Source organism: Vanessa atalanta, chromosome 6, assembly GCF_905147765.1.
Source record: "Vanessa atalanta chromosome 6, ilVanAtal1.2, whole genome shotgun sequence".
Taxonomy (NCBI): Eukaryota; Metazoa; Arthropoda; class Insecta; order Lepidoptera; family Nymphalidae; genus Vanessa; species Vanessa atalanta.
Window position 1 is genome coordinate 13,718,848 of NC_061876.1, and position 26,227 is coordinate 13,745,074.

At 41.7% G+C, this 26,227-nt stretch overlaps 3 protein-coding genes across 6 annotated transcripts; 1 reads left to right on the forward strand and 2 right to left on the reverse strand.

The window, feature by feature from the left end:
* Positions 1–6,385: 6,385 nt before the first annotated feature.
* Positions 6,386–9,859, reverse strand: LOC125064730 (probable G-protein coupled receptor Mth-like 1). Its single transcript, XM_047671918.1, has 4 exons — positions 8,570–9,859; positions 8,384–8,462; positions 7,116–7,439; positions 6,386–7,024 (listed from the first exon to the last, which is right to left on the reverse strand). The coding sequence occupies exons 1-4, from the start codon at positions 9,567–9,569 to the stop codon at positions 6,667–6,669; spliced, it is 1,761 nt and encodes a 586-aa protein (XP_047527874.1). The 5' UTR covers positions 9,570–9,859; the 3' UTR covers positions 6,386–6,666.
* A 1,406-nt stretch (positions 9,860–11,265) lies between these two features.
* LOC125064731 (protein-tyrosine sulfotransferase) lies at positions 11,266–14,058 on the reverse strand. Of its 4 annotated transcripts, XM_047671920.1 has the most exons (6): positions 13,749–14,058; positions 13,474–13,544; positions 13,246–13,300; positions 12,450–13,005; positions 12,115–12,368; positions 11,266–11,567 (listed from the first exon to the last, which is right to left on the reverse strand). In XM_047671920.1, exons 4-6 carry the CDS (start codon positions 12,978–12,980, stop codon positions 11,288–11,290), a joined length of 1,065 nt encoding a protein of 354 aa, XP_047527876.1. In that variant the 5' UTR covers positions 12,981–13,005; positions 13,246–13,300; positions 13,474–13,544; positions 13,749–14,058; the 3' UTR covers positions 11,266–11,287. The 4 variants fall into 4 exon arrangements, with proteins under 4 accessions (XP_047527876.1, XP_047527877.1, XP_047527878.1 ...); XM_047671921.1 differs by lacking the exon at positions 13,474–13,544; XM_047671922.1 differs by lacking the exon at positions 13,246–13,300.
* A 1,076-nt stretch (positions 14,059–15,134) lies between these two features.
* Positions 15,135–25,267, forward strand: LOC125064729 (helicase domino). Its single transcript, XM_047671917.1, has 12 exons — positions 15,135–15,723; positions 17,636–17,838; positions 17,910–18,390; positions 18,574–18,714; positions 19,650–20,938; positions 21,068–21,251; positions 21,499–21,635; positions 21,737–22,426; positions 22,846–23,069; positions 23,159–23,640; positions 23,745–24,029; positions 24,397–25,267. The coding sequence occupies exons 1-12, from the start codon at positions 15,664–15,666 to the stop codon at positions 24,919–24,921; spliced, it is 4,701 nt and encodes a 1,566-aa protein (XP_047527873.1). The 5' UTR covers positions 15,135–15,663; the 3' UTR covers positions 24,922–25,267.
* The last annotated feature ends 960 nt before the right edge of the window (positions 25,268–26,227 follow it).

Below are 26,227 nucleotides of genomic sequence, written 5' to 3' on the forward strand. Positions count from 1 at the left end.
CACGGGACGTTTGTACGAATAGATAATATGACATTCAAACTACCATACAACTGTCATAAGCATGTAGGTCAGGTCATTAAGTTTGACGATAGCTACATTTTAATAAATTATCTTTAAACGTAATTATTAAATAATTAGTGACGGTAACTGTCGGTAAGTGCGTCTCAGAACATCGATCACATCGATTTATCGAGCCAGGATGGCACAGTGGTATCTTAATCGTGTGCTGTTGTTTTTATAGTTAATTTATCTTGTGTGCGACACAGAATCCGGAATTTATATTATATGTAAGAGGAGAGTATGTAATATGTAATATGTATATATTTATATATGTAAGCGTCTCTTTCTATGTCATAGACACAATAGAATCTGAACTTATTGTGTATAAATTATTAATTATGCAATTGACAAAATATTTGAAAGCGAAATTTGCGTAACAGCGAGCGAGCACATTAAGCGAGTTCATTGACCGGCCACTCACACACGTATAACAATTATATACACTCACATTTTATTCTGTTTACGAACATCCAACATTCCAAAATGTTTTTTTTTTCAAGAGACAGAAATTAACAGAAAGTAAAAGTGAGAATATTGACTGCCAACGAAGCGGATAAGTATTATTATTGTGTAATTTATGTGATTGCTGTACGGTACTTAGCGGCTCGAGGTACAAACGGGCAGTAGTACTTCAGAGTATAGACATTACTGATGGCTCTCAGTCTAAGGCACGGAAGTTGAACATGATGTATTTAAGAAAGATTTTATAGTAAATAATTTGAAGAAGTCTATCATATTAATATTGTTAGATCTGATTCGCAACGGCAAGCATATGATGGTCGAGTAAAGACATCAGAAAACTGAACGCGATGTCCCAAATAGTCCTAAGCGTAATAATCAAAACCATTCAAGTTAAACTGTAATTATTTAGTGTTTGTCGACTTCGATGAATCACTAGGAACAAAAGACAAGTCGATTGCAACATCTGCGCCTTCGAACTGTTAGCTAATAACGAGGCTGCCAGATTAGGCCGCAGTTGTTACGGCCGTAGACACAATTAGCCTCAGCGATTCTAAGAAGTCCGTTTAGAATTAGTCGTGAGACGGAAACATGAGCTGCGACGGCGCAGGCGCACGTACAGTCCCGCACAAAGCAATCGGGTCACCGGCCCGCTGCACTCCGCGGGAACCACCAGTACGACATTTGAGAATAATAACTGTAGCTTTATAATAGCAAAGGAGATCAAGAATGAACTTCGACATGGTCACGATTAACGACAAGTGTATATATATATTATTTTAAATACTTACTTATTGAATTATACAAAAGAAAGCTTGGTAATCATTTTATTTATTTTAATAACTGTACGTTTCAACATTGACTCATTCAATAAATCACTCGAATTCATAATATATTATGTTGCAATAACCTACTCACAAGATATTTATACGCCTTAAATATGCCTACGGAAAAATTACACCGTGTTGCTTATGTTGTGGGGAAACCACAACTTTCTATCGAGACAGCTACGAGTATGTACGGACAAAACTTACTCGGCTGACGGCACCGGCCGTCGGCCGTGTGGAGTATGAATGTACCCGCGCGGACTGGACAGGCCCGCATTGTACTCGACCGCACCAATGAAAGAGCCATTCACACTCGCCGCCTATTCTCCTCTCGACTGCTCAATGCGCTTAATACGTTTACTAGGAATCCTTTCTCAAAGCAACATCCGTCTCATTGTGCTATCACTTAAGGAAATAAAAACTAGATGACATATATTGATATAATACCCAGTTGTATCTCATAACAACAAACGTCTATACGTATAATACTTATAATTATAAAACGATTACAGCAGTATCACATCGCAAGTGATAAATATTCCACGTCCAGCCATTTCCATTCAGTGCTCATGTTTAAGTTATCGACGTTGAAATATCGGGAGTGAACTGGGCCAGCACTATCCTGAGCGCATTAGGGGCACATTTGTCTTATCGCGGCATTAGGTGATTGCGCAGGCGCCGCGACTGCTTCGTCCGCGCCTGCGCCTGCGCCGGCGAAACGCGATTATCGACACTTAGGATGAGACATCACTTGCTCACAAAACAGATGACCTATTTCGACGAAACGCTAACCACAAACAATTCAATACACTAAGCCCGCTCAGAAAATTTAGCTAATAATAACTTCTGACTAGTTTATTCTAATCCACTCGGTGACTAAATTACGATCGAATGAAATACAAATGATTGGTAACGGAAGCGAAGCCGTATAGCATGGAAGATATACATTATTTTAAACTCATTTGTATCGTAGAATACTAATTGATTGTACAATATTCAAATTTAGTTATTCTTTTTTACGTTGACGTAATGCCGGCGATATATTAAAAATAAGAACAACACGTAACAAAACACTCTTCAAGTTTATTAAGACAAATTACGTTGTAAATGTGAATGTCGAAAATGTATACTCAGTCCACGCAAGATAACACTAAAAAAAGAAAAATATCACTTAAAATGAGATAATATCTTAGATTCAAGGTAAAAAAGTAATGGAAGCAACAAAAAAGGTGCTTAAGTATGTAAATATATTTTCGTGAGACGAAAAATTTCGTAATTGATAGTAACGCAGTCCAACATAAATTTCATCGATGTTCGAGTGGCAGCCATGATTACGATGTAACTCGACACATGAATACGCTTAGCGGCACACAATGGACCCGACCGTTCCGTCTTTATATTGATTGTAAACAATTTGTTTCGTACGAGAATGAGCGACGCGTCAGGGCCGCCAGCCGAATGACGCTATGTTATTGATTCGACTCAAAAACAATTGTATAATGACGTGACTAGTGCACTACTAATGACACAACAGAACCTAAGTTATAGGTATAATTCTGCCAAAACAAACCTCCGTAAGCTTAAAAAATGTAGTGATGAGAATATTACATTAGCGATAGCAGTGGGTCGAGGTCTACTGCGTGTCCGGCTCCGCGTCACGAGATGCGCGCAGGGAATACTAACTGAAGCTACGTCCTCTTTAGCACACCGCAGTTGTATCATTTACGACATTTTCTTCGATAAATCGTTGCATAACACCTTCCACACGATTGCCAGTCTCAATTTGATGTGAAATGTTTTCTTAAAATTGTTTGAAAATAAAAATGATCCTGAGTGCTTGCTTATAGAAGGTTAAATTGCTAGTGTTGTATATACTGGTAGCCGATGTTCTTTACTGAAATGACATTTGCAACAATTATGCACTACCTCTAGCGTGCTGACATTCCAAAGGCAGTAGTGTGCGTGGTCGGGGCGGTCGAGCCGAGTCGAGACGGGTTAGTGTCACGCACACGCGCACGCCGCTGCCGCTGTACCGACGCGACCTCGCCGGCTGTTAACCAGGTCCATGCACCGTGCGCTTGCAACAAAACGAGAACAAACTGCGCTAGGAAACACCTGCTCATCGGATGTTTTTAACTTTTATACCATTAGGAAATCCATAATTTTGAAACATAATTTTTAGTTCGCACGTTATAAATCAATTTCAAATGTAAAATTATGTTTAAATTTAAAAAGAAGTAAGTATTGAACTGTGAGTATTATGCAACAAGGAATAAAACTGATGTAAATCTCAATACGTAATTCGTATTGGTATGTCGCATTCCGGCGGAGCGCAGCACACGCTCGCCGCTCGCGATACGCGCGGTGAAAGCGCCCGCAGCCCGCGCCGCCTGCGCCGACGAGCCCGGTCGAGTACTCACGCCACTTTCCACCGACCTCGCCTCGCTTCACTTCAATGTCACACACTTAGAAACATAACTTACCACTTACACACTAAACCAATTTAAGTTATTACGGTACGAGTATAATGAACAGTTACAACTACACACATCACGATGTTGGTAACCTTACTTCCGCAAGTGTATCTTAGAGAGGTATTTTATGTTATTCATTCTAATAAAATGAAATCTAAATCAAGCCAATTATTTCCGTAATTGTATATTTGTTATTGTTTACTGTACGGCGCGGCGTTACAGTTTTTGGATACATATTTGCGAAACACTGACGCAATGAGTGATCGGTCCCGGCTCGTAATGGATACAATAAACATATATTGTTACTAAACATGATGAGTTTAAATAAGATTGAAATCGCAATCGGCGGCCGGTGCGCGGCGCAGTTGCAATTATTGCCAATTGACCGGCGCGCGCGCATGTTTGCGTGACGTATACGTACACGCCGCGCACGATCACAGATACAGATTTCATTCGTGTGCACAAACCGCACAAGTCCCTGGATAGGTATTTGCATGTCTTTGTTACAATCGCGAGGATACAAGTTGTATAATATTCTTAAATATTGTACTCTTGAAAAATACTTAAGCTGAATCTCTTGATAATTTTAAGCGCTTTAGTAATTAGTTTATATTTTCTTAGTGCTCTTCTGTCAGTTTGGTATGACACACGTGCTACAAGTGTGACAATTTAATAACTTTACCAAAACATCAACTAGAAGACGCTCAGTGATATTACACCACGGATATCTTTCGTCCACTCCATTACCGTCCGATTTAGCGTCTACTAAAATAGCTCAATCGAATTTAATGACAGCGTATGTAACTACAGGCACATAACATCTTAGTTCCCGAGGTTGGTGGCGCATTGATGATGTAAGGAATGTTTAATATTTCTTACAGCGCCAATGTCTATGAGCGGTAGTGACCACTTACCATCAGGTGACCTATTTGTTCGTCCGCCTACCGATATCATAAAAAAAAGATTCTGTGGTAGACCATATGACCTTCAAAAAAATTACTTCTACTTGGACACAGAAATAGGTAAAAAAAGCCCAAAAACCTACTGGTATAACATTAACATTATGGGAAATAGTGATGTACGTTACAATATGATTGCTTACAGTTTTAAATATGTATATCGAGCTAGTCGTAAATACCCTCGATGTTACGTCATCGCGATTACAAAACGAACGACCTAATTAGTAACGTATGATATGACAAATGCCGTCCGCCGCCGGCATCTGTGCGACTACAACAGCAGAGCCTCTCTCACCGCGGAGCGCGTACCTACTGTGCCCCGTGCACAGTCAGCCCGACAGCCGCCGATATGAGACATGACTGACTGAGACAAATACTGAAAAGCATTCCTATAATTCACGTTTTACAATAATATAATTGAAGGTAACAAGAAGGACGCAACCCTTGATACGTAGCAAGTGACTACAAGCGTGGCCAAAGTACCGACGTGCCGCGAGCGTGTCAAGGCAATGTTATGAGGGCTTATCAGTTGGATCCTTTTGTGGTCGATAGTTTGAATGGCATGCGCAGCACGTACGATTGCGTCCTAAGGTCAATTACGAAAGCGACTCGTCCCGGCTGTCACCCAAATGAGTGTACGCAAGTCACATGAATTCGTCACTTCTATATCCGACTCTCTACAAATATTTCATTGACTGAGGCACGAATATACGATAAATAAAGAATTATTCATACTATTAGAATATGTTATTATCTATTTGTATTTGTTACGCATTTAACAATTCTACTGTAATATCTACTGGAAAACCTCATCCATGTATAATTATGGACATTAGCCAATACATGTAAGATTGCATAACGCGGAGAAAGCTTCGCCGCTCCGCACAAAAGATATAAACGCGCGCTCGTCCCGACCGAACGTCCTGCCGAGACCCAACACTCCACAAACAGGCAACTCGTAAGTGGGATAATATTTGATGTATATAATGATAGTAACCTGATCCGACTCCGTACGGATAAAATAAAGAGCTTTTTTATTTAAGCAACCAAGGAAATATATAAAGATTTTCAAACCGGTCTATTCTCACACAGACTGCGTTGATACAATGTAGAAAGTATTTATTATGGTTCAAATTATGTTAAACAATATTTATTTAGATAAAGCGTTCATCGTGTAAATGAATATAGGTATTATAATTTAGAGTTAATAAAACTAAACGAAAAATTACGTAAAGTTTTTCCATTTATTTATGAAGAATGTACTCTGAGAGTTTATATTACAGAACAGCGGTTGCAGACTTTTCTGTACATGACATTTTAGAGACCTAAAATCCGAACAGATAGAGAAAATTGTCGACAAATTTCTCTTCGGATTCATTGGCAATTCCGCGTGTAAGCTACACCTCAGTACCGCAGGGCACCTTTTTCCTTTCCTTTTCCCCAGACTATCTACATATATTCAAACGTCATAATTCATAATTCAACGATAAAAGGATACAACGATAGAGCGGAACAAACAAACAAACAAACACTGTCACGTTTATAATATGAGTAAGGACGTGTGACACGGACCCGAAGTAGTGGAGGTTAGAAATTAAAGATTGCATCAATTTTATAATCATTTTTATTTCAACAGCCAATCGAACGGGCAAGACGTTCACGGATGACGATTCGTCAATAGAGTTCATCATATAAATAACACATATACATATACAAACACGTGTACACTGACGTACGAGGCGCGGGCCGACTAAAATACGTATATACAAAGCCTCAATTCGCTCGATGGCGACGCGTACCGCAGTACATCATACATTCGTAATCGTTAACTACTAGAGTACAAAAATAATACTGTAGAATAAATATTCGCGATCGCGGCGAGTGCGGTCAGCACACGGTCTCCATGGGCAGGCGCGGCGGCGCGGGGGCGGCGGCGGCCGCGGCGGGTGCCGGCGCCGCCGTCGTGTGCGTCAGCGACTCTCCGCACGACGGCAGGTGCGACGACGAGTGCGCCGCGCCCCCCGGAGCGCGCGCACACCACGCCGCCGCCGCTCGTTTCAGCGCCGCCCACGCGTGCGGCTGGCAGCCCACCACCAAGAAGATGAATACACCTTGCAGCGCGTTCAGCAAGTCGGTCGCGTACCACACGTACTCCGGCCCTCCGGCCGCCCATGACACGACGTCCGCTCCCCACGTCACGCCCATCACCACCACCAGCTTTGCGCAAACGCGTCCGAGAGCCGCCCTATAGACAGATAAAATTTACATTAAGTAACAGCGATTCGATGTATATACGTAGTCCATACTCCATCCTCTAGTCAGCGGTCGTCCTTTACCTTTCTGAGGTGGACTTGACTTCGTCGCGTCGCCAGAGTCCGCAAGTGAGTTGCCTAGTGGTGGAGATGAAGAGCGCGAGGTTGACGAGCAGCAATACTCCGACGGGGCCGAAGAAGTATACGAGGATCTCCATGTCGCCGTAGAACCAACATCGCTGCACGGCGAAGCGCGGTCGCAGCAGGCCAGGCGCGGCGGAGGGCGGCAAACGGTCGAGCAGTGCCGCCGCTCCGGCGACGACCAGCGGCCCGCCCCACGCGTACACCATGTACACGCGCAGCCGACACGCCTCCTGTCCGCGCTCCAGTGAGGTCGGCCGGAAATCTCTGAGTACCCGCAACACATCGCGTTACTACTCGCTTTTTAGATACTTACTTACGGGCATACTCATTATATTTATACCATTAATCGAAGTCAAAATAATGTAGTCATAAGAAGCCATTCGCTTTTATCAATTATGAAATATTGTACATATCATTTACAAAGTACATAATGAACTTAAATTATTTCTTATCCTGCTTTTCACACACAAATACTTTTACAACAATGTAATACAATACTGTAAAAACAATGTACCTATAAAACTTGCGACATGAAGCGATTATACTAGAGACGGAACAGATAATGCGTCGAATCTCATTAATCAAAATTAATTAATTGATCACAAACCGAGTGAACGAATCGTAAATTAGAAAGAAAGTAAATAAGACGAATGCAATCAAATGCAATTTTGATACAATTTTAAACTGTTACAGTATAACTATGATGAGTGTGAGTCGTCGAACGCTAGTTTCAATTTTCATATATATTATGTACGAGTAGGTACATACATTTAAGTACTGACTTAGTCCTGTTGCCTGTGTGACACAGTAACGATAACAGCCATCATTACTATTAATGATAACTCGTAATTTCTTAATCTTTCCTTATTCACTGTATTTTTAATAATAAAGTAATTAAAATATGATTAAGACTTCCTAAATAGTTTTAAATATGTAGAAGTATATTTAAGAACCCCGTGTACTACTTCTATTGATTTGAGTTCCCTTTGAACAATTGTCTTCCTAGATTAAAATCAATAAACATACATTCAAACATTTTAAATAAGATTTATATTGCACATTTTATTTATTGCATCTTTTTTTCGATTGTAAGTGTTCCGTGAGTGTACGTTTATTGATTAGTACAATAGTCACACATGAACACAGCTGTTAACTAATGTAAGATAATGTTTGCTATTTCTTGCTGTAAACTTTGTCAAAGTACTCACCTAAATGTCCACCAGATGTTAAAACACATAGTGTTGAGCCAGAAAAACGCCGACAGAAAGAGGAAATGCATACACACAGCTGCACCGCACCGCATTAAACCGCACATGCACAGAATGATTATACCACATTATTGTAAGGAACTGACAGGACTATCGAACTCATTGATAGGAGAACAATATTCTCACCAAGCGCGCGACAAAGAGTGGGCGGCACTCTATCGCCGGCAAGCTGTGTAGCGGCGAGCAGCACATCGCCTAACATCAGCGCTGCGACGTAGTGCGTCTGACATCTCCAGTGCAGCGCGTGATGAGCCGCCGGCAAAGCGAAGCCGGCCGCTAGAGTAGCTGCCAAGAATATAGCTCCCACAGCGAGCCCGGTGCCGTACAGAGCGTGTCGAGCCGTCTGAGCCGGCCGAGAGGAGCGGGCTGCAGCCTCGCATGCCAGCACTCGCGTGCCGCTTTCGCCAGCGACCGCCTCGGCACACCACTCACCCGGCTCCAATCGCGAGTTTTCACCATGAAGTTCCAACGCTCCGTCTTCAAACAGTTTCGAGCCTCTTAGCGCACCTGCCACGGCATACCTTGACCCTTCCGCACATACCGGCCAACCGGCACCCACTGCACTACCGTTGGCTAGTTCATGTAATTCATGCAAAGCTTCTAACGCACGAACTTCGTCCTCCACGCAACGCGCACCATCGAAAGCGCGCCCCTCGGCACAACACTTGGAAGGACCGCGACCTCCGGCATCCTCGGCACAAACGAGAGCAGCAACTGCATCCGCACAATATCGTTCAGGTGGGAGCGCAAGAGCCGCTCCGCGCATCAACAGAGATCCATTGTTTGCAAGAAGTGCATACGGTGCAGCATGTTCAGGCAAAACACGAAGTTCTTGACAAGCAGGTACGCGAGAAAATGCTAATCGCCAATGCACTGGCAAGCGGCCACGCTCCAGAAAAGAGCCTCGAGCCGGTGCATACACGAGCGGTGCCCAGGGAGGAGTGTCCGATGTCGGACGACAGGCGGTGGACACATCTTTTGCGATTAACAAGTCAGCTCGCAGCGATTCAGCTGGCAGCGCCTGGTCGACTGGGCAGCAGCGCGGCACATCGAGGGCCGCAGGACGCGCTCCACCGGCCGACGTCAACCACGAGCAGAGAAGTGCGAATGCTACTGTCACTAACATTGCAAATTTCTCACCGACTGTGAACACACTCCGAACACTGCATGACGAATCCTCGTAAAATACAATATATTTTAAAGTTACTTCCTTTTAATAGGACGTATTTTTCGCGCAATATATAACTTCACTGGTAGGCCGTAAAATTGAAACATATTCGCCCGTCGAGAGCGAATAAGCACGTGTGAACAGGACTGCTACGCAGAGAGCGCGACCTCTCGCTCCGGGAGCTAGTGCGGCACTGAGCGTGAGCGACCGCCGGAGACTTCGGAGAGGCGGAGACTCGTTGCGAAGTGCGGGCCCACTCATGAAGTTGTAAGCCCACCGTAAAGGAAAGCCTCGTCGACTTTCTGAAGTACTGAGTAGGAGTACACGCTAACGCTAAACAAACAAAGATCACGTCGGATACATGCATACAACAAACGGAAACTAAGCTCCGAGACGAACATTCATACCTACATCTAAGTTCTTATAATATACATACTCATTTCAAAAACAGAAATAAAAAGTATTTTATTCGAAGTGATGATAATGTATACACACATTTTTAATTTACTTTTGATATTTTGCCGTATTTATCTTTAAAAATTTTTAGAAAATTCTTTCAAGGACTACAAAATTAGATGTCTATTTACTATTTACTTGAGTAGTGTGACTTTTGACAAGGTTTTAAGAGGAATTTGTAAATTGTTATCCAAGTATTCTTTATTGACCGTACTATCATTTATAAACTTTTCTAAAATATTCTGTTGTTATCAAGTGTTGTAAAACATTGCCCGGATTTTTAGTGTATCAAATATTACGATGCATTCGAAAACAACCTAAGTCAGCTTTAAAGCTGAACTAAACAATATGAACTAGCTTAGCGTCCATTGAAATAGTAATGAAAATAATAAAATATATCTTATTTAAAATATATCTTAATTATCACAATTCTTTTTCATTTAAATTACTTTGAAAATTGTCTATCATTACAGTTATCTTAGTTTGGTCAACAAAACAATAAGTCAGTAGCGACACCTATCGTACGTAATGTGTAATATAATTATCTGAATGCTCTTTTATTTACATTATACAGTACATGCACATTTCGTAAGATGGCGCTTTTATTAACTAAGCATGTGCTTGAGGTAGTTTACTTTAATGCTCCTAGATGACCGCGAAAAGATCTTTTGAAGAAGAGATCTTTTGCATATATAAATAGGTCGCATCCAACTGGTCAAATTACCCTTTTTAATTTAAATAAATATTTTTGAAGACATTACAGATTTAAAACGTAAGGACATAGCAGTTTCTATTGTCTAATGTCTGAAAAACTGTGAACGTTGTAAGACATTCTGTAGTATATTTAGTATCAGCATTGCACCCGTGCGAAGCCGGGGCAGGTCGCTAGTTGTTGATAAACAACCGTTATAGTCATAGTATAATAAAGCTCATTTGTTTTCATTTAAGTTCCACTATCATGTCGTTAATAAATTATCGGTTAATAACCGATGTCATTTGTGTTATCTAAATCGCAACGCAAATAACGTACAAACGTTTACACGAAAGCGCTATAATGGCTGTAATTTACCAAAATAGGTATTTATCAGGAAATCGCCGTTTGACCCAAGAGCCGCTATTACTTTGTTGCGTCATTTTAAATACTTCAATAGCTAGTATTATTTTTCGAACTACGCTAAAGGGTGAATCAAAGAATATATGGAGATAATTATATTTTTATATTAGGGCGGATGAGGCGCTCGAGGAGATTCATCGTTCGGGACTTGGACGGGCGACTGGTCTGGCGACTGGCCTGGCGACTGGCCTGGCGACCGGTCGGGCGACACGTCAGGCGAGGCGGCGTAGCGCGGCGGGTTGGCCCACGGGTCGTAGCCCAGCACCGACAGCATGGGCGCCAGCTCCGCCATGTCGGCACGCACGTCAGCCGGAATCTGGCCCACCCACTTGTCCAGCGCGTCGAGGTTCACCGGACGCACCACCTGGTCCGACGATCTCTCCACACTGCAGGCGAATATACAATATGATTACGTATATCAATGTAACGCAATAACATAAGCAAACAAATTATACATAAATCTATTATATAAATATTATTTGTAATTAGAAACGGTACACTTGGTACACCTTTTAATATATATATTTATATATCGTCCGAGCTCTTGTTTAAACATACGAAATTTTAACCGGTAGTTGGTACCCAGAAGACAGGCTTGCCTAGTAGGGAGCCACTAGATGTTTTGTGACTATGTTAATTTTTCATGTCCATAAATTAATTTTTTTTTTTAAACTGGAGATAGTGGCAGTAATATTCAAGTGTTTTTATTGTAGGTTTAGTGCTGCTACAAATGATTATATAGTTAAAATAAATAATAATATATAAAATAATGTATCTAAATTGAGGGATATTAGGATGATAAAGTATGAGCTTTAGCTTTTTCTAATTTATATTGCAGAGGACTTGAAAAAACAAATTGTTATTTTCTAACAATTTTCAGTCTTTCTAGGTCTGTTATATACAATATTATCTGTTATATAAAAAATTATATACTTGGACAGTGCGACTCCGTTAGGCTGATTGATGTATCGCTCGTGATGCAGCACGGCGTCGTCCCAGGGCAGGTCGAGGAAGCTCAGCACGCGGCGCATAGTGGTTTCGGGCGCCAGCACTAGCGCCTCGTAGCGCACCAGGAGGCAGCGTGTGGGGCCCAGTGTCTTACACTGCTGGTACATCAACTCCACCGCGTGGTTCCACTTGCTCAGACATTGCCGGTAGCTCGTTAGGTCGAACCCCGTTATCGTTACCTGTGCAGAGTTATTTATACAATCTGACATGTCATTACTGAATTATAACATGTACATTCATAAGAATAAATTCTTCATTACCTTTCGAGTAATTATAGAATGGACAGTGGCACGGCCGTCGCGCACCATAAACAAAAACTTAGCATTAGGAAAAAGTTCGAGCACATAGGTGCCCATCTTAAGAACTAGAGGATCCTTGTTACACAGACGCGGCGCGGGCTCGCCGTGACGCACTATCACTTCCAAACAGAAAGCTGCGATCGCGTTATCGAGCACCGCCTTCGACACCCCCGCCTGTTCGAGCCGAACACTCTCCTTCTGAGAACGCATCCAGTGCTGGCGCATCTGCAATATTCTTGGCACGACTCGCGTTTCCTGCCCACAACGGACATCAGGATGAGCGTCGAGCATAGCTCGCATCAAGGTGGTGCCCGATCGGGGTACCCCACCAATGAATATAAGTGGGAGTTCGCGGCCCTCGACCGGGGCGCCGACACCGCGCGTCGAGTGGCTCGTGACAGGTCCATGCCGGTCGGAGCCTCGCCACGCCCACAGCAGGAGTGCAGCCACGACCAGCGCCACCGCCAGCCGCACGCGTCCTCCGCGCCCCATGCGCTCCACCCACCACACTCTTATACTGAAAGAACAAAATATAAATGTATTTGTCTGTGCTTTACTTGATGACTTACTATGTGCTATACTGTTTTCCAGGATATGTTAATCTCTGGCCTATATTCAAGCACAGTAATACATTGATCCATTGCATTGTTAGCAAACTGTACAAATCTTATACTATAGCAAAGTGTTATAATTAAACTCCAACGCATAAAAATCTGTCATATAAGACCATGATTTAGGTTAATAAAGTCACATTTACCTGAGATAGGGAGCTGACCCAAGAGATTTGTTTTCAAAGCTTATGAAAAGTTTATCTATTGAAAAAACAATATAATTCAATTTAATTTTAATCATATTTTACATCTTAATGTTGCATTATCCATTTCTTTATTACATTCCACTCATATCTTACAATACTATTTAAATATTAAGTATAAAAAAAAATGTTACATGTTATTAATAGGTGTTTAATTTCAAATTAACTTACAGGTATTAAACTGGTTCCGTTAACGATTTAAGTCAAACTTTCAACAAATGGACCTAGTATACATGAAATACCTAAAATGAAATGACAATAAAACCTATGAAAATAAATAAGATATAAAAGTATGGCAAATACTATATTAAGTTGTTGTAAGAAAAGCCGGGCATCGAAAAATATTAATATTATTTGATAAGCTTCGAATACGGTACCAATATTTCTACTATTTTTCGAAATTCATAATCTTAATGTTCTATTAAATTTAGTTATGACATACTTACCTACATTAAAATGCGCTGTATGTTTTAAGTACTATTTGTTTTTCTTGCCAACACATCGCTTTGGCTAAAATTTTAGTACCTATATGGGAACTATTTAAGAACTTCAAAATCTATCAAATTTCGTATATTTTAAATATAAAATATAATACGTTTGCTTTAAAGTGACACTAGAATTTTTTTTATGTGTAATAATTTTAGTCTGTTTGGAGACAATACAGCTCGAGTAGCTTTTAAAATTTACTTCTACTATTTTAACTTCAATTATTATTCCTGTCTTATTCAAACGTCAATAATATTTTGTCATATATTTTCAATTGTCAAAGAGTCTAGAATTCAGACTACAGGTACAAAAACATACGCTTAAATAGTCACAACAAGCACAGAACATAATTTAAAAAATACTCTGTGGTTAACTGTCAGAAGAAAAAAACTTGCCATACCCAAGATTTGAATAAATCTCGTATATCAAAGTATTTCAACTGTTGTTTTACGGTTCTCAATTGTTCGATTAAAAAAACTGTACCTACTTTATCCTTTATATCAATATAAAAATGTTAATATTTCAAATATGATAAAATCAAAATCAAAATATCCTTTATTCAAGTAGGCCTTTACAAGCACTTTTGAATCGTCATCTAACAAACTATATTAAGTAAAGCTACCACCGGTTCGGAATGTAGATTCTACCGAGAAGAACCGGCAAGAAAATCAGTAGTTATTCTTTTTCAACATCTAAAAATACAGTGACATACAGTCATAGTCACAGTAATAATTTTTATGATTTAAGAACAATACCATTACCTCCATTTTATTTTTGCACTATTTTATATGACTTATATATAGTAATTACCATCCATAACCAAATAATGAAATTTAATTTTAACTTTAAATAAATAAGAAGAAAATAAAAGAAATTCCTCAACGGAAAACAAATATTAATCAGATGCTAAAAACACTTTAAGCAATAAGCAGTATTAGTAGTATTATCATTTGGTGAAATAAAAAAAATCAGTTTTTATCAAAGGTCTTGAAAGACTAATTCCGAAAAAAAGATTGACTCAGAAAGAAAACAAATGTTTTACGGTGCGATTGCGATAGGTAGATAAAACTTATATTGAGCAAAATTATTTTTTCAATTTATCTACTAATTCATATGAATGATTAATAATTTACTTACGTGATGTCAAAGATTTCGATTTTAATGAATTTATTGTATTCTATAAAAGTTGTTGCATAAGATATAAAATAGAGTAGTTATTTACATTTATCAAAAATAATAGTTCGAAACTAGAGCTAACTAGTAACTTAGTAGCTGCCGATTAGCAGTCGCCAGTTGCCAGTCCAGTCGGCAGCCGGCACTGACTATTATATTTTATAATCTAGATTTTGAGTAGTGGTAACTTTATTTCTGAATAAGACAAAACAATTTATTGAAAAAATTGAAATAAAGTGATATTTCAGTGTGATTTTTGTAAATATTATCTTTATGTGATTAAAGCGTTTGCAGAAATACATAATATGTAATAATTTCATTGTGATACTTAAAGCTTAAGGAAATACGTGCCGATTAAATATCTCATCTTTGCAAACATCAATCGTTTCTTCAATATGGCTGCCGCCGGACTACGTTTGTCACAGAGAACTGTTTATAGCGGCTTATACAGGGTTTACAGAAATTTTGTTAATGTAATTTATTGGGATATGTCAAATGTTTTAACTTATTTAAGCCGTTGTTAAAGTAATTATCATAACCCCTCTAAGAAGACTGAATATCAATATATATTAATATATATTATATCAAAACAAGGAATTGGCGTCCGAAAGTTAGTGCAGTGCTGTGAAAAAAATTGTGTTGATTTTTTATTTAAGTTAAGTAATTGTATTTGGATTCGTGTTTGGCCCGCGATGTCGCAGTATGAGCGGACGAAATGAGCCCGCCGTACCTATCGGAGCAACATCAACATTACCACTCATGGTAAATATAGCAAACGTTACATTTTGGATATTAATTTTATAAGTACTGTTAACTTTACGCCCGTAAGTTATACTAAAAGTTTATATATAAATAAAAAGTAAAAAATGATCATTAAATAAATTATATCTACTCGGTATATATGAAGCATTTTATAATAAGGTATATTACATAAATAAACATTAGTAGTAGCTTGACTCAATGTATTTTTGTTCCCCATATCAATGACGAAATGTAACTTGATATTTTTGTTTATGTTCTTTTCTTATATCAATTATATCTATATGACATAGTGTCATTTAAAGAAAAAAGTGCTGTTATAATTTATTGTAATTTTTATAAAAGCTTAGAAGGTTAAGCTATTAGGATTAAGCTATTAATATTTTCGGAGTGCAAAAAGACAACTGTACAAGTAAGTTAAAATTAGTATTCTTTGCAATAAAAACTAAAATTGTTCATAAACTTTTATAAGTTAGCCTGATCTATGCAAGAAAGTTTTTATGTAAAAAAAACGATTAATAAAAGTTTGGTATTAGTCTAGGTATTGGGTGCTTTCCTCCCATATTCGCAGATACTATACTTAATTGTGGAACTAAAAGAAATGGCACACCTTAGTTCTGCAGAATTTAATATTTACAACTGTTTAAAAATAAATAAAATGTAGGTATCAATATTATTGCCTGTGTTGACTTTGTATGGGAAATTAGTTTGATTTTGTTAAGTAAATATTTTGTAATTGATCTGAATTTAAACCAACCATTTAAAGGAGTGCATTGATAGACACATGTATATAAATTACATTTATTAAGAGCAGCCTTTTCCTTATAATAATTTATTCTCCTTTTATTTCAAAATAGTTTTTAGATTGACGATCCTAATCTTGTAATATAATAATAATATTTTATGCAGAATTGAATTTATCCTAAAGTTAATTTTGTAGGATTCTACAAATATATTTGATGAATTATAATAAAAATTTCAAAGCAAGCAAGCTTTGCCCATTCATTGCACATGTATTTTCAACCTTGTATTGATTTAAATTAGCAATATTATTATATTGACTATCTCATTGATCTAGTGGCTAGGTATTAGTCTGAAAATTCTGTGGTTCTGTATTTAAACCTAGGCCAGATAAAAATTTACCGAGTTTATATGATAAAAAATTCTCAGAAACAACCTAGATTCTGGATCAATGAAGTGTGTACACTCTCAAAGTACATACATCAATTAGTTTTGCGGCTCCCATCAGATTATGAGAGTAAGATCGAGAAGAGTAACAATGTCTGAACACACACTTATGCTTTATAGTATGTTCTTCAGCTTGGTTTCGCTTGAGATTGGCTTCTGTGGGCATAATTTGTCTGGACCACATCATCATTTTAAAAATTATGACAGGGTGATGCATGGATTTATTCTATTCTATCTTTATGTATCATTATCTTTATTAAATATGTAATTTAAGAGTAAATTTTTGCTTTAAAAGCAAATTAATTTAAATTATTTGCATACTAAGATAAGTGAAAAAGACACATTGTTTAACCTACTCTTCAAGACGGAATACATATAGTAAGTTAGCCAGTGAAGTTACAGGTACAAGGGACAAAAGCTTGACTCCATAGTTGTTTCACATACTTAATAGTATAAGGATTAGTTTATATCTCTTGCCAGTCCATGATTTGTGGGCTGAAGATGAGTCATTATCTTATGTCAATCATGGCAGATGGTTTGCCTGTTTGCCCTTTATTATCAAAAAGTAAAAAAAAATGATTCTCTGTTATCAGAGTTACCTAACATTTGACTGCAACAAGTATAAGCTGCTAATAAATTTTTGTTGTAATATTCTTAACTAAGAGAAAAAGTACATTTACCTAAAGAATAAATTTAGAGTTAGTGAAATAAAAGACATAATTTTTAGGGCGTGGAACGCGGTAATAGTTGCGGCGGAGGTGGGGGCGGGGGTGGTGTCGGAGATGAGACGATCAACGGCGTGGCGGCGCCTGAGCGTGCTGATGAACCGCCGCGCAAGAGAACCAAACTACTCGCTACCGATGACGTTTCTACGCTCCGGAAGCGAGTACTCGAGTATAAACTACTCAGGCTGAAGAACCTGCGCGATAGGTAAGTTGTACTCTTCGTTTGTTGGTCGCGTCGAGGACGCGTCGCCGCTCTAGCGTCGCGCTCGGTTACAGGTTCACGGAGCAACTGAGCGAGCTGTACTTCCTTCAGGCGGGCGGTAACATGATGGATTATGCGGCGTGGCGAAAGAGACCCCCTGCTCCGCAGCTAGTAGCCTTCCTAGAAGCACGGCGACCTCCACCCGCTGCTCCACCGCCCCCAGAGCCACCCCCCGTACCCGTTACACTGCCGCCTACCGTCGCCGTCATCTCGTCTTGCTCTCCACAAACGCCAGCTGTTCCCGTAGTCATAGCTCCTGTCACTTCCACTACTCCGGCCGCAGACGAAATGGTCGAAAAGGCCAAACAAGAAGCTTATGTTGCGGCTCGTGTAGCGGAGCTAGCTCGCGCGGGTCTTTGGACGGAGCGGCGCCTTCCACGTGTCCTTGAGCCTCCTCGTCCGAAGACACACTGGGACTACCTACTCGAAGAAATGGCATGGCTCGCACAGGACTTTGCACACGAACGCAAGTGGAAAAAACAAGCTGCCAAAAAGGTGACTTTATTACTTTTTTTAAATAAATAGTTAAAATTATTGCAAACCATAACTCAATTTTTTGAATCCATACCGCAAAAAGTGAGCTTAAAATATTTATATTTATAATCAACACTTTGGATGTGTCAAGTATATCATTTGAACCTATTCATATTCTTTTCAACATGTTATTTTTTATTTTAGTGTGCTCGTGCTGTACAAAAATATTTTCAAGATAAAGCTGCAGCTGCTCAGAAAGCAGAGAAAGCCCAAGAATTACAATTAAAAAAAATTGCTGCTTTTGCAGCCAAAGAAATAAGAATGTTTTGGACGAATGTTGAAAAGGTAAACAATTTTATTTTATTAATTTTATCATATCTGTATAGGGCACATTGTGGAATATTTATTTGTATTTGGCAATCTATCAGAATTATGAAAATGTATTATAGTTTTATCCAAATACACACATAGAGCCGAGATGGCCCAGTGGCTATAATGCATGCATCTTAACCAACAATTTAGAAATTCATGTGCTGAATATTCATGTGCTGAATTTGTGTTTATAATTCATCTCGTGCTCGGCGGTGAAGGATTACATCGTGAGGAAACCTGTATTTGTCTTATTTCAATGAAATTCTGCCACATGTGTATTCCACCAACCCGCATTGAAACAGTGTGGTGGAATATGCTCCAAACCTTCTCCTCAAAGGGAGAGGAGGCCTTAACCCAGCAGTGGGAAATTTACAGGCTGCTAATGTAATGTAAAAAATGCACACACTTAACTTCTAATAAAAACCGATATAGTGAATTCATCATGTAATGTAATCTCTTGCTTGTCACTATATTGTATGGTTGTGAAGAGCAAGTAGTTAACCAAAGGGTTTGATTTAAAAATTGAACTTTTAGCTTGGGTTACCGAAATTGTTATTTTGTTTGAAAGCTTCTGATGTAGATTCAAGTGAATATATTAATTTACCAAATCACTAGGTTTCTTTTTTAATTTTCTTTTTTTTTTTATTCTAAGTATACTAAGTCAAAAACAATATAAATGAATAATATTTTAAATCTTATCATTTCAACACAACCTAACAAGGTTTCATAATATGAATTTATGTATGTAGAAATTCACCCAGCATTCTGCTTGATAATTTGTTATGACTAGTTAAACTCTGATATGATGTAAATTTTAAGACAATAATTATATTTTACTGTCAGTCGTAATAATGAAATAGACTAGTTTCTTTTGCGATCTGCGGGCTAATCGTAAATGTTCTGTGCAGTTGGTGGAATGGAAGCGCGTGCGACGTGTCGAGCGAGCGCGCAAGGAAGCTCTCGATGAGCAGTTGAGCTACATCGTGGACCGCACCGAGCGCTACTCGCGCCAGCTCGCCGCCAACCTGGGCGCGCCCGCCGCGCCCGCCGCGCCCGCGCTCAGCCACGCGCCCGACACGCCGCCCTCCGACGACGAGTTCCAGCCGCGCGGGGACTCCGACGACGACGAGGAGACCATCGCCGCCGCCGAGCGGGAGGCTGCGGACGACGCCGCCGACCATCGGGACGAAATCGAGGCTCTCCGGCGAGAGTCGCATCTCGATCTCGGGGACCTTTTGCCGCCCGGCTACTTACCCGCACACTCGCCTCCGCCCTCTGACTACGGCCCCGACGATGATTCCGCCGACGACGAAGATACCATCGCCGAACAGGAGCAGAACGAGCGACCCGAGGACGCCGCTGCCGAAATTGCAGCGCTTAAGGACGAGGCCGATCTCGATATAAACGAACTAGTTCGGCGCTATGCGGGTGCAGCCCCGCCGGTGACGGAAACTAGCGAACACTCTTCGGACACGGAGGTAGATTCGGATGACGACGATAATTCCGAATCTGCTAGTGTGGGGTCCTCTGCGTCGGAGCAGCTCGAAGCTTTAATGGAGACGAAAGAGGCGAGCACGATGGAGGGATTGCAAGAAGGTGACGGCGCGGTCGGGGCGGAAGGGGCGGACGGCGAGCAGCGCGTGGAGGCGGCCGCGTCGTTGGCGGCGACGCTGCAGCCGACGGGGAACACACTGTCGGAAACTGTGGTGGGCACGCCGGTCCCGAGACTTCTGCGACATTCACTGCGCGAATATCAACACGTGGGTTTGCATTGGTTAGCCACCATGCATACGCGGCGTCTCAATGGAATTTTGGCCGACGAGATGGGCCTCGGCAAGACCATCCAAACGATCGCGCTGCTAGCGCATCTCGCGCTCGAACACCACGACTGGGGGCCGCATCTCGTCGTCGCGCCTACGTCAGTTGTACTAAATTGGGAGATAGAATTCAAAAAGTGGTGTCCGTCTTTTAAGATTCTCACATATTATGGCACGATAAAGGAACGAAAACTAAAACGAGTCGGTTGGACAAAAGCGAACTCTTTTCATGTGTGCATAACGTCTTACAAGCTTGTGGTGCAGGACCATCAAAGTTTTCGTAGAAAAAAATGGAAATATCTCATTCTCGACGAAGCTCAAAATATAAAAAACTTCAAATCTCAGAGGTGGCAGATGTTACTGAATTTTCAAACAGAAAGGTAAAAAATTTAGGTAACTCTCTTGATCATATTTTATATTCTCGATCTCGATTAGGTCGAACTTTCTCTTTACAAACTTACCCATATATAAAATAGAACAACACGGTAGCGATACGCGATTATGTGCAGGCGACTGTTGCTGACGGGCACACCGCTGCAGAACAGCCTGCTGGAGCTGTGGTCGCTGATGCACTTCCTGATGCCGGACGTGTTCGCGTCGCACACGGAGTTCCGCGAGTGGTTCGCGCCCGTGGCCGGCATCGCCGACGGCTCGCACCGCTACAGCGACGCGCTCGTGCGCCGTCTGCATGAGGCACGTCGCATCCATCTATCTCGCTTTACGCTAATATTTTCGTAAATTTTTACTATTTTTTTTAACGCGTGTACCCATAATCAAAGAATATTTGCCCCTCGGAATGTACCCTTAATTCCATTGACTGATTATTTTAAATACATTTAATACATAACATAAAACTGGCACTTGCCCTCGACAATAAAAACATAAAGGTGTAAATATAGACGTTCCGTTTATTTTTATTGAGTAAAATTATTGTACGCAGGTACTTCGGCCATTCCTGTTGCGGCGACTCAAGGCGGATGTGGAGCGACAGATGCCGCGGAAGTATGAGCACGTCTTGCTTTGTCGCCTGTCCAAGCGGCAACGCTTCCTCTACGACGACTTTATGTCACGTGCTAAGTAAGAAAGATTGTTAAGTTTTTAAGCAAGTAAATTCTAATATATTTTAGAAATAAGCAGAATAGCTGCAAACTTTTTGATTAACAAATAATTTTGTATAGAACAAAGGAGTGCCTCGCGTCTGGAAATCTGCTGAGCGTGATCAACGTGCTTATGCAGCTTCGAAAGGTGTGCAACCACCCCGACCTCTTTGAGCCTCGGCCCGTGGCTTCGCCGCTGCAGTTGACCGCACTGCGGTACCGCATACCGGCGCTCACTCTTATCACTGATATCGTGGATCGAGTGCAATTCTCCGCTCGCCTCGGCGGAGACCTCGCTTCGCTCGAGGTTGAGGGCGCGGGTGCTTTTGCCGCACATCGTGCGAGACATCTCGCCCCGCCGCGCAGACTCGTAGAGGAACTGCCCGACACGCCACGAGTGGTGCCACCTCGCCCGCCTCCCGCGGCATTACGGTTGCACCTTCGACTGGTTCCGAGAACGCCGCCGACTCTGCGCGTGCCCCCCGCCGCGCCACTCGTAGCTTCGGGTCCCGTCCACGCGTCTACGGCTCGCGCGACTGTCAACGCTGCCCCGCCGCCCGCTACAGCGCAAACTGCGCGAGGCGCGAGCGCACGTCTCGAGATGCACCGCCGCTCTTGTCTGCGTCGCCTCGCTACTGTCAATGAGCGTCGCTGCTGGCGTCTACCACTGTTCGGAGCGGACTTGCGAGAGGCCGTGTGCGCGGGACCGCCGGCTGTTCCTCCCCGGAATCTGAACGTTCTTTTAGATGAAATGCATGACATTATCGATAGGTAAGTAATATATGAAAAGTTATTTATTATCATTCGTGTTTCTGATCTCTTATCTAATATTAACACTTTGACTCCAATAAAAGTGAAGTGAAGGTCTCAATCTTTTTTATATATTTATGTAAATTGAATACATATTATATTATTTACATATTATATTAAAATTTTATGTTAATTTATGTCCCTATGTTAAGCTACATTTCAACAAATAAAAATAAAATGAAGTCTACTCTGCAGCCTACAGAAACGTAATTAAAAAAAAAAAACTTTGCATTGCATTTTTGCATTAGCAGCCTGTAATTTCCCACTGCTGGGCTTAAGGCCTCCTCTCCCTTTGAGAAGTCAAAAAAAAATATTACTTTTTAAATGTATTACTACGATTACAGTGGATTGTATATGTTCATTAATTGGATAATTTGTAGATTTGGAATATGCTGGGCGTCGTGCCGCGCGTCCGCGGTGCAGGTGGCGAGCGGCGCGGGCGCGGTGTGCGGCGCGGCGGGCGCGCGCGACTGGCGCCGCCGCGTCGCCGCCGTGGAGTCGGCTGCGCTGGCGCCCGCGCGGGCCGTGCTGGCGCTGCTGCACGCCCCCGCCTCCCGACACGCCGTCGCCTTCCCGCACCCGCGCCTCCTGCAATACGACTGCGGTACTTACGTACTTCTTAACTTTCCTCTTTAAATTTATTAATATATATATTATCTCCTTTGGCAACATTTTAACGAATTCGTTTTGTAGGTAAACTCCAGACGTTGGACGGTCTGCTGCGGCGATTGAGGGCGGGTGGCCACCGTGTCTTGATATTTACACAGATGACGCGAGTGCTGGACGTCCTGGAAGGTTTTCTATCGATGCACGGCCACACTTACCTAAGACTCGACGGTGCGACGAAGGTCGACCAGCGACAACCTCTGGTCGATCGATTCAACGGCGATCCTAGAATTTTCGCTTTCATTCTTTCGACCAGGAGCGGTGGCGTCGGGCTTAACCTGACGGGTGCCGATTCTGTAGTTTTTTATGATTCGGACTGGAACCCAACGATGGACGCACAGGCACAAGATCGCTGTCATCGTATTGGTCAAACTAGAGACGTTCACGTGTATAGACTCGTGACTGCCGCTACCGTCGAGGAAAATATCTTACGCAAAGCGGAACAGAAGCGAACTCTCGGTCACTTGGCTATCGAAGATGGGCATTTCACTACGTCCTATTTGCGTGCCGTAAGTAGCTCGTTGTATGCAATTTACGTTATATACTTGTACAAATAAAATATATATATATATATATATACATAATATAAAAATATTCGTATGTGCATTTTAAGGCAAATATCAAGGAATTATTCGGTGCTGAGGCGGAAGCCGTGAGCGACGGTGGAGACGGTGACGCGGCAGAGGGCGGCGAGCTCGAGTCGGCGTTGGCGGCGGCCGAGGACGAGGCCGACGCGGCCGCGGCGCAGGCGGCGCGCGCCGAGGCGCAGGGCGACCTGGCGGAGTTCGACGAGACCTTGCCTCTCGACGACGAGGCGCGCGACCGCTCGCACGCCGCGTCGCCGCGCGGCTCGCACGAGGACCCCGATGCGGGAGAGTTTGCTGTACTGATGAAACAGGTGAGTGATCATGTCGTGTCATTGTGTAAACAGGTCGCGGCTAAACTCTCGTGCTCATAACTCGGTTTTTCATCTTCATTTAAAAATTGTTAAATAAATTTATTAACAAAATTATATGACTGATACATACCTACTATCAAATATTGACTTTTCGTGAAGGCGCCGGCAACTTTGGGAATTTAGATGTATGTCCACTGTGCTGTAGTTGCATTTGGTGACTCACCCTTCAAACTGAAAAGTAACAATACAGTATGTCAAGAGTGAGTAGTTCCTTCTCAGACGGGGTTACATTGAGCTCTTCCACCTATTAAATTCACGTATTTCATGTGTCTTCCGTCGATTTTAATGTATAGTTTGTTTTTTTTAGCTCACACCAGTGGAGAAGTATGCTATGCGACTTGTCGAAACTAGCGAGGCGGCTACGGAGGCAGAACGAGCCGCACTCGGTGAGATGCGACGTCAGTTACGAGAATGGGAGCAGGCACGTCGTGCGCTTCGAGACGAGCCCGCTAGCATGGAACCCGAAGCAGAGCCGGATCCCGAATTGACTTACAGTCGCGAGGACTCGCGCGCCAAGGTGCGTGCCCGCCGTCGACGTCGAGCGCGCCTCGCCACGAAGTCACCGCCAGCGCCGCCGCCGCCGCCGTCTCCGCCGCCCTCCCCGCCTGCGCCCCCGACCGACGAGCAGGCCCCGCCCGCCCCGGAAGCCAGCTCGGCTCCCGTGTCCGCGGCGGGTGCCCCGCGCACTCGGTCGCGCGGCACGGTGCACATTAACCTATGGACTTTGGACGAGGCGGGCGCGGAGGGTGGCGGTGGACGGCGACGGGCGCTCCGTAACGGCACCCTCGATTCGTGGCTCGCGGGCGCCCCCGATAGACAGAACAATAAATGATTTGACACTATGTACACTTGCGTTTTTATATTTCTGACGTTCGACGTTTTGGTGCCGCTCGATACTCGTCCGTAAATGCTTGACCTCGCTCTCGGCTCGGTGTTCTCGCGAGAAGCCACCAAAACGGCGACACCGCCCGCGAACGTCAGGGATATAAGGCGTGCAAGCATTTACGGGCGAGACCGAGCGGCGCGCCCCCGCCCCGCAGCCGCCCGGTGCCGCCCGGTGCCGCCCGGTGCCGCCCGGTACCGCCCTTCATTTCGGAATGCATTGCGTTTTAAATTATTATAAAATTTTAAAGAGATGTTCATAATTCTGGAAAAAAGAATTTGCAAAAGATTGCCAGTTCATTTTATAAATATAGGAAATAAATTAAAAAAAATTGATAAATTAAATTGAATCATACAAATTGGATATTAGATTTGTAGATTCTAAATGTAGATTATGAATATATTCACCTAGATTAAATACAGAGTTTTGGTCAAATAATTATGAGCGACGTTTTTATGTATAGGGCAATTTTTTTATTATCATTTCGATAGTCTTATCATAGTGACCGTTTCGACCGTTCTGAGTTGTCGCCGTACCGCAACGCAACATTTTATAATGTTGTCTATTCAATTAGTTCCAATATGGCACTGGAATCGTGAAAGTTTCTTCAAACTTCATCAACTACTTAATTACGTAAAGTAATAAATAACGTCAAAATAAAACTTAATAAGCTTAGATTCAGCTAAGTATAAATAATGTGAGAATGAGACTTGTGGATACAATGAATCTTAAAAAAAAAATCATATCTTTTCAAAATTAAGTGACCCTATACCACCTATATCTCGCATCTACATCTTGGTGCGTGGCGCGATACGCAGGTCACAATAACTGTACATGTGCCAGGAACATCGAATCTTGATTGTTAATACTTACTTGATTGGTGTTTACAGTTAATCTTTCCTAATTATTTGATCACAACTGTATACATGTATGTGAAATCTTCGTCAGATTCAAATGGATAATCGATATTAAATAACGTTCTTATTATCACTGAATTAAAAAAAAACTAAAAAGAAACATTAATAAAAGATAAAAGGGCACTGCCCACATAAAATACATTTATTTAATAGCAGTGTGTTCTTTAAGAATAATAATTTATTTATTTGGATTAATTTTGAATATGGTGCATTAAAAGTAGTAAACACGTAACATATAACGTACAATTAGCTAATATTTCAATTTGTCATTTTTATTTATGGGGGTGAGTGTATTATTTATATAATATTTTTAGTTGTTAATATAATCTAAGCTTGGT

Excerpts from the sequence above, each read along its gene's own strand:
- LOC125064730 (XM_047671918.1), bottom strand. The coding sequence starts at position 9,569 with ATGTTAGTGACAGTAGCATTCGCACTTCTCTGCTCGTGGTTGACGTCG. Across the intron at positions 8,463-8,569 it reads CACTCTTTGTCGCGCGCTTG|CTGTGTGTATGCATTTCCTC; the intron begins GTGAGAATATTG and ends GGTGCGGTGCAG. Across the intron at positions 7,440-8,383 it reads AACATCTGGTGGACATTTAG|AGATTTCCGGCCGACCTCAC; the intron begins GTGAGTACTTTG and ends GCGGGTACTCAG.
- LOC125064731 (XM_047671921.1), bottom strand. The coding sequence starts at position 12,980 with ATGGGGCGCGGAGGACGCGTGCGGCTGGCGGTGGCGCTGGTCGTGGCT. Across the intron at positions 12,369-12,449 it reads ATTCTATAATTACTCGAAAG|GTAACGATAACGGGGTTCGA; the intron begins GTAATGAAGAAT and ends AACTCTGCACAG. Across the intron at positions 11,568-12,114 it reads AACGGAGTCGCACTGTCCAA|TGTGGAGAGATCGTCGGACC; the intron begins GTATATAATTTT and ends ATTCGCCTGCAG.
- LOC125064729 (XM_047671917.1), top strand. The coding sequence starts at position 15,664 with ATGAGCGGACGAAATGAGCCCGCCGTACCTATCGGAGCAACATCAACA. Across the intron at positions 21,636-21,736 it reads GACTTTATGTCACGTGCTAA|AACAAAGGAGTGCCTCGCGT; the intron begins GTAAGAAAGATT and ends AATTTTGTATAG. Across the intron at positions 24,030-24,396 it reads TTGCTGTACTGATGAAACAG|CTCACACCAGTGGAGAAGTA; the intron begins GTGAGTGATCAT and ends TGTTTTTTTTAG.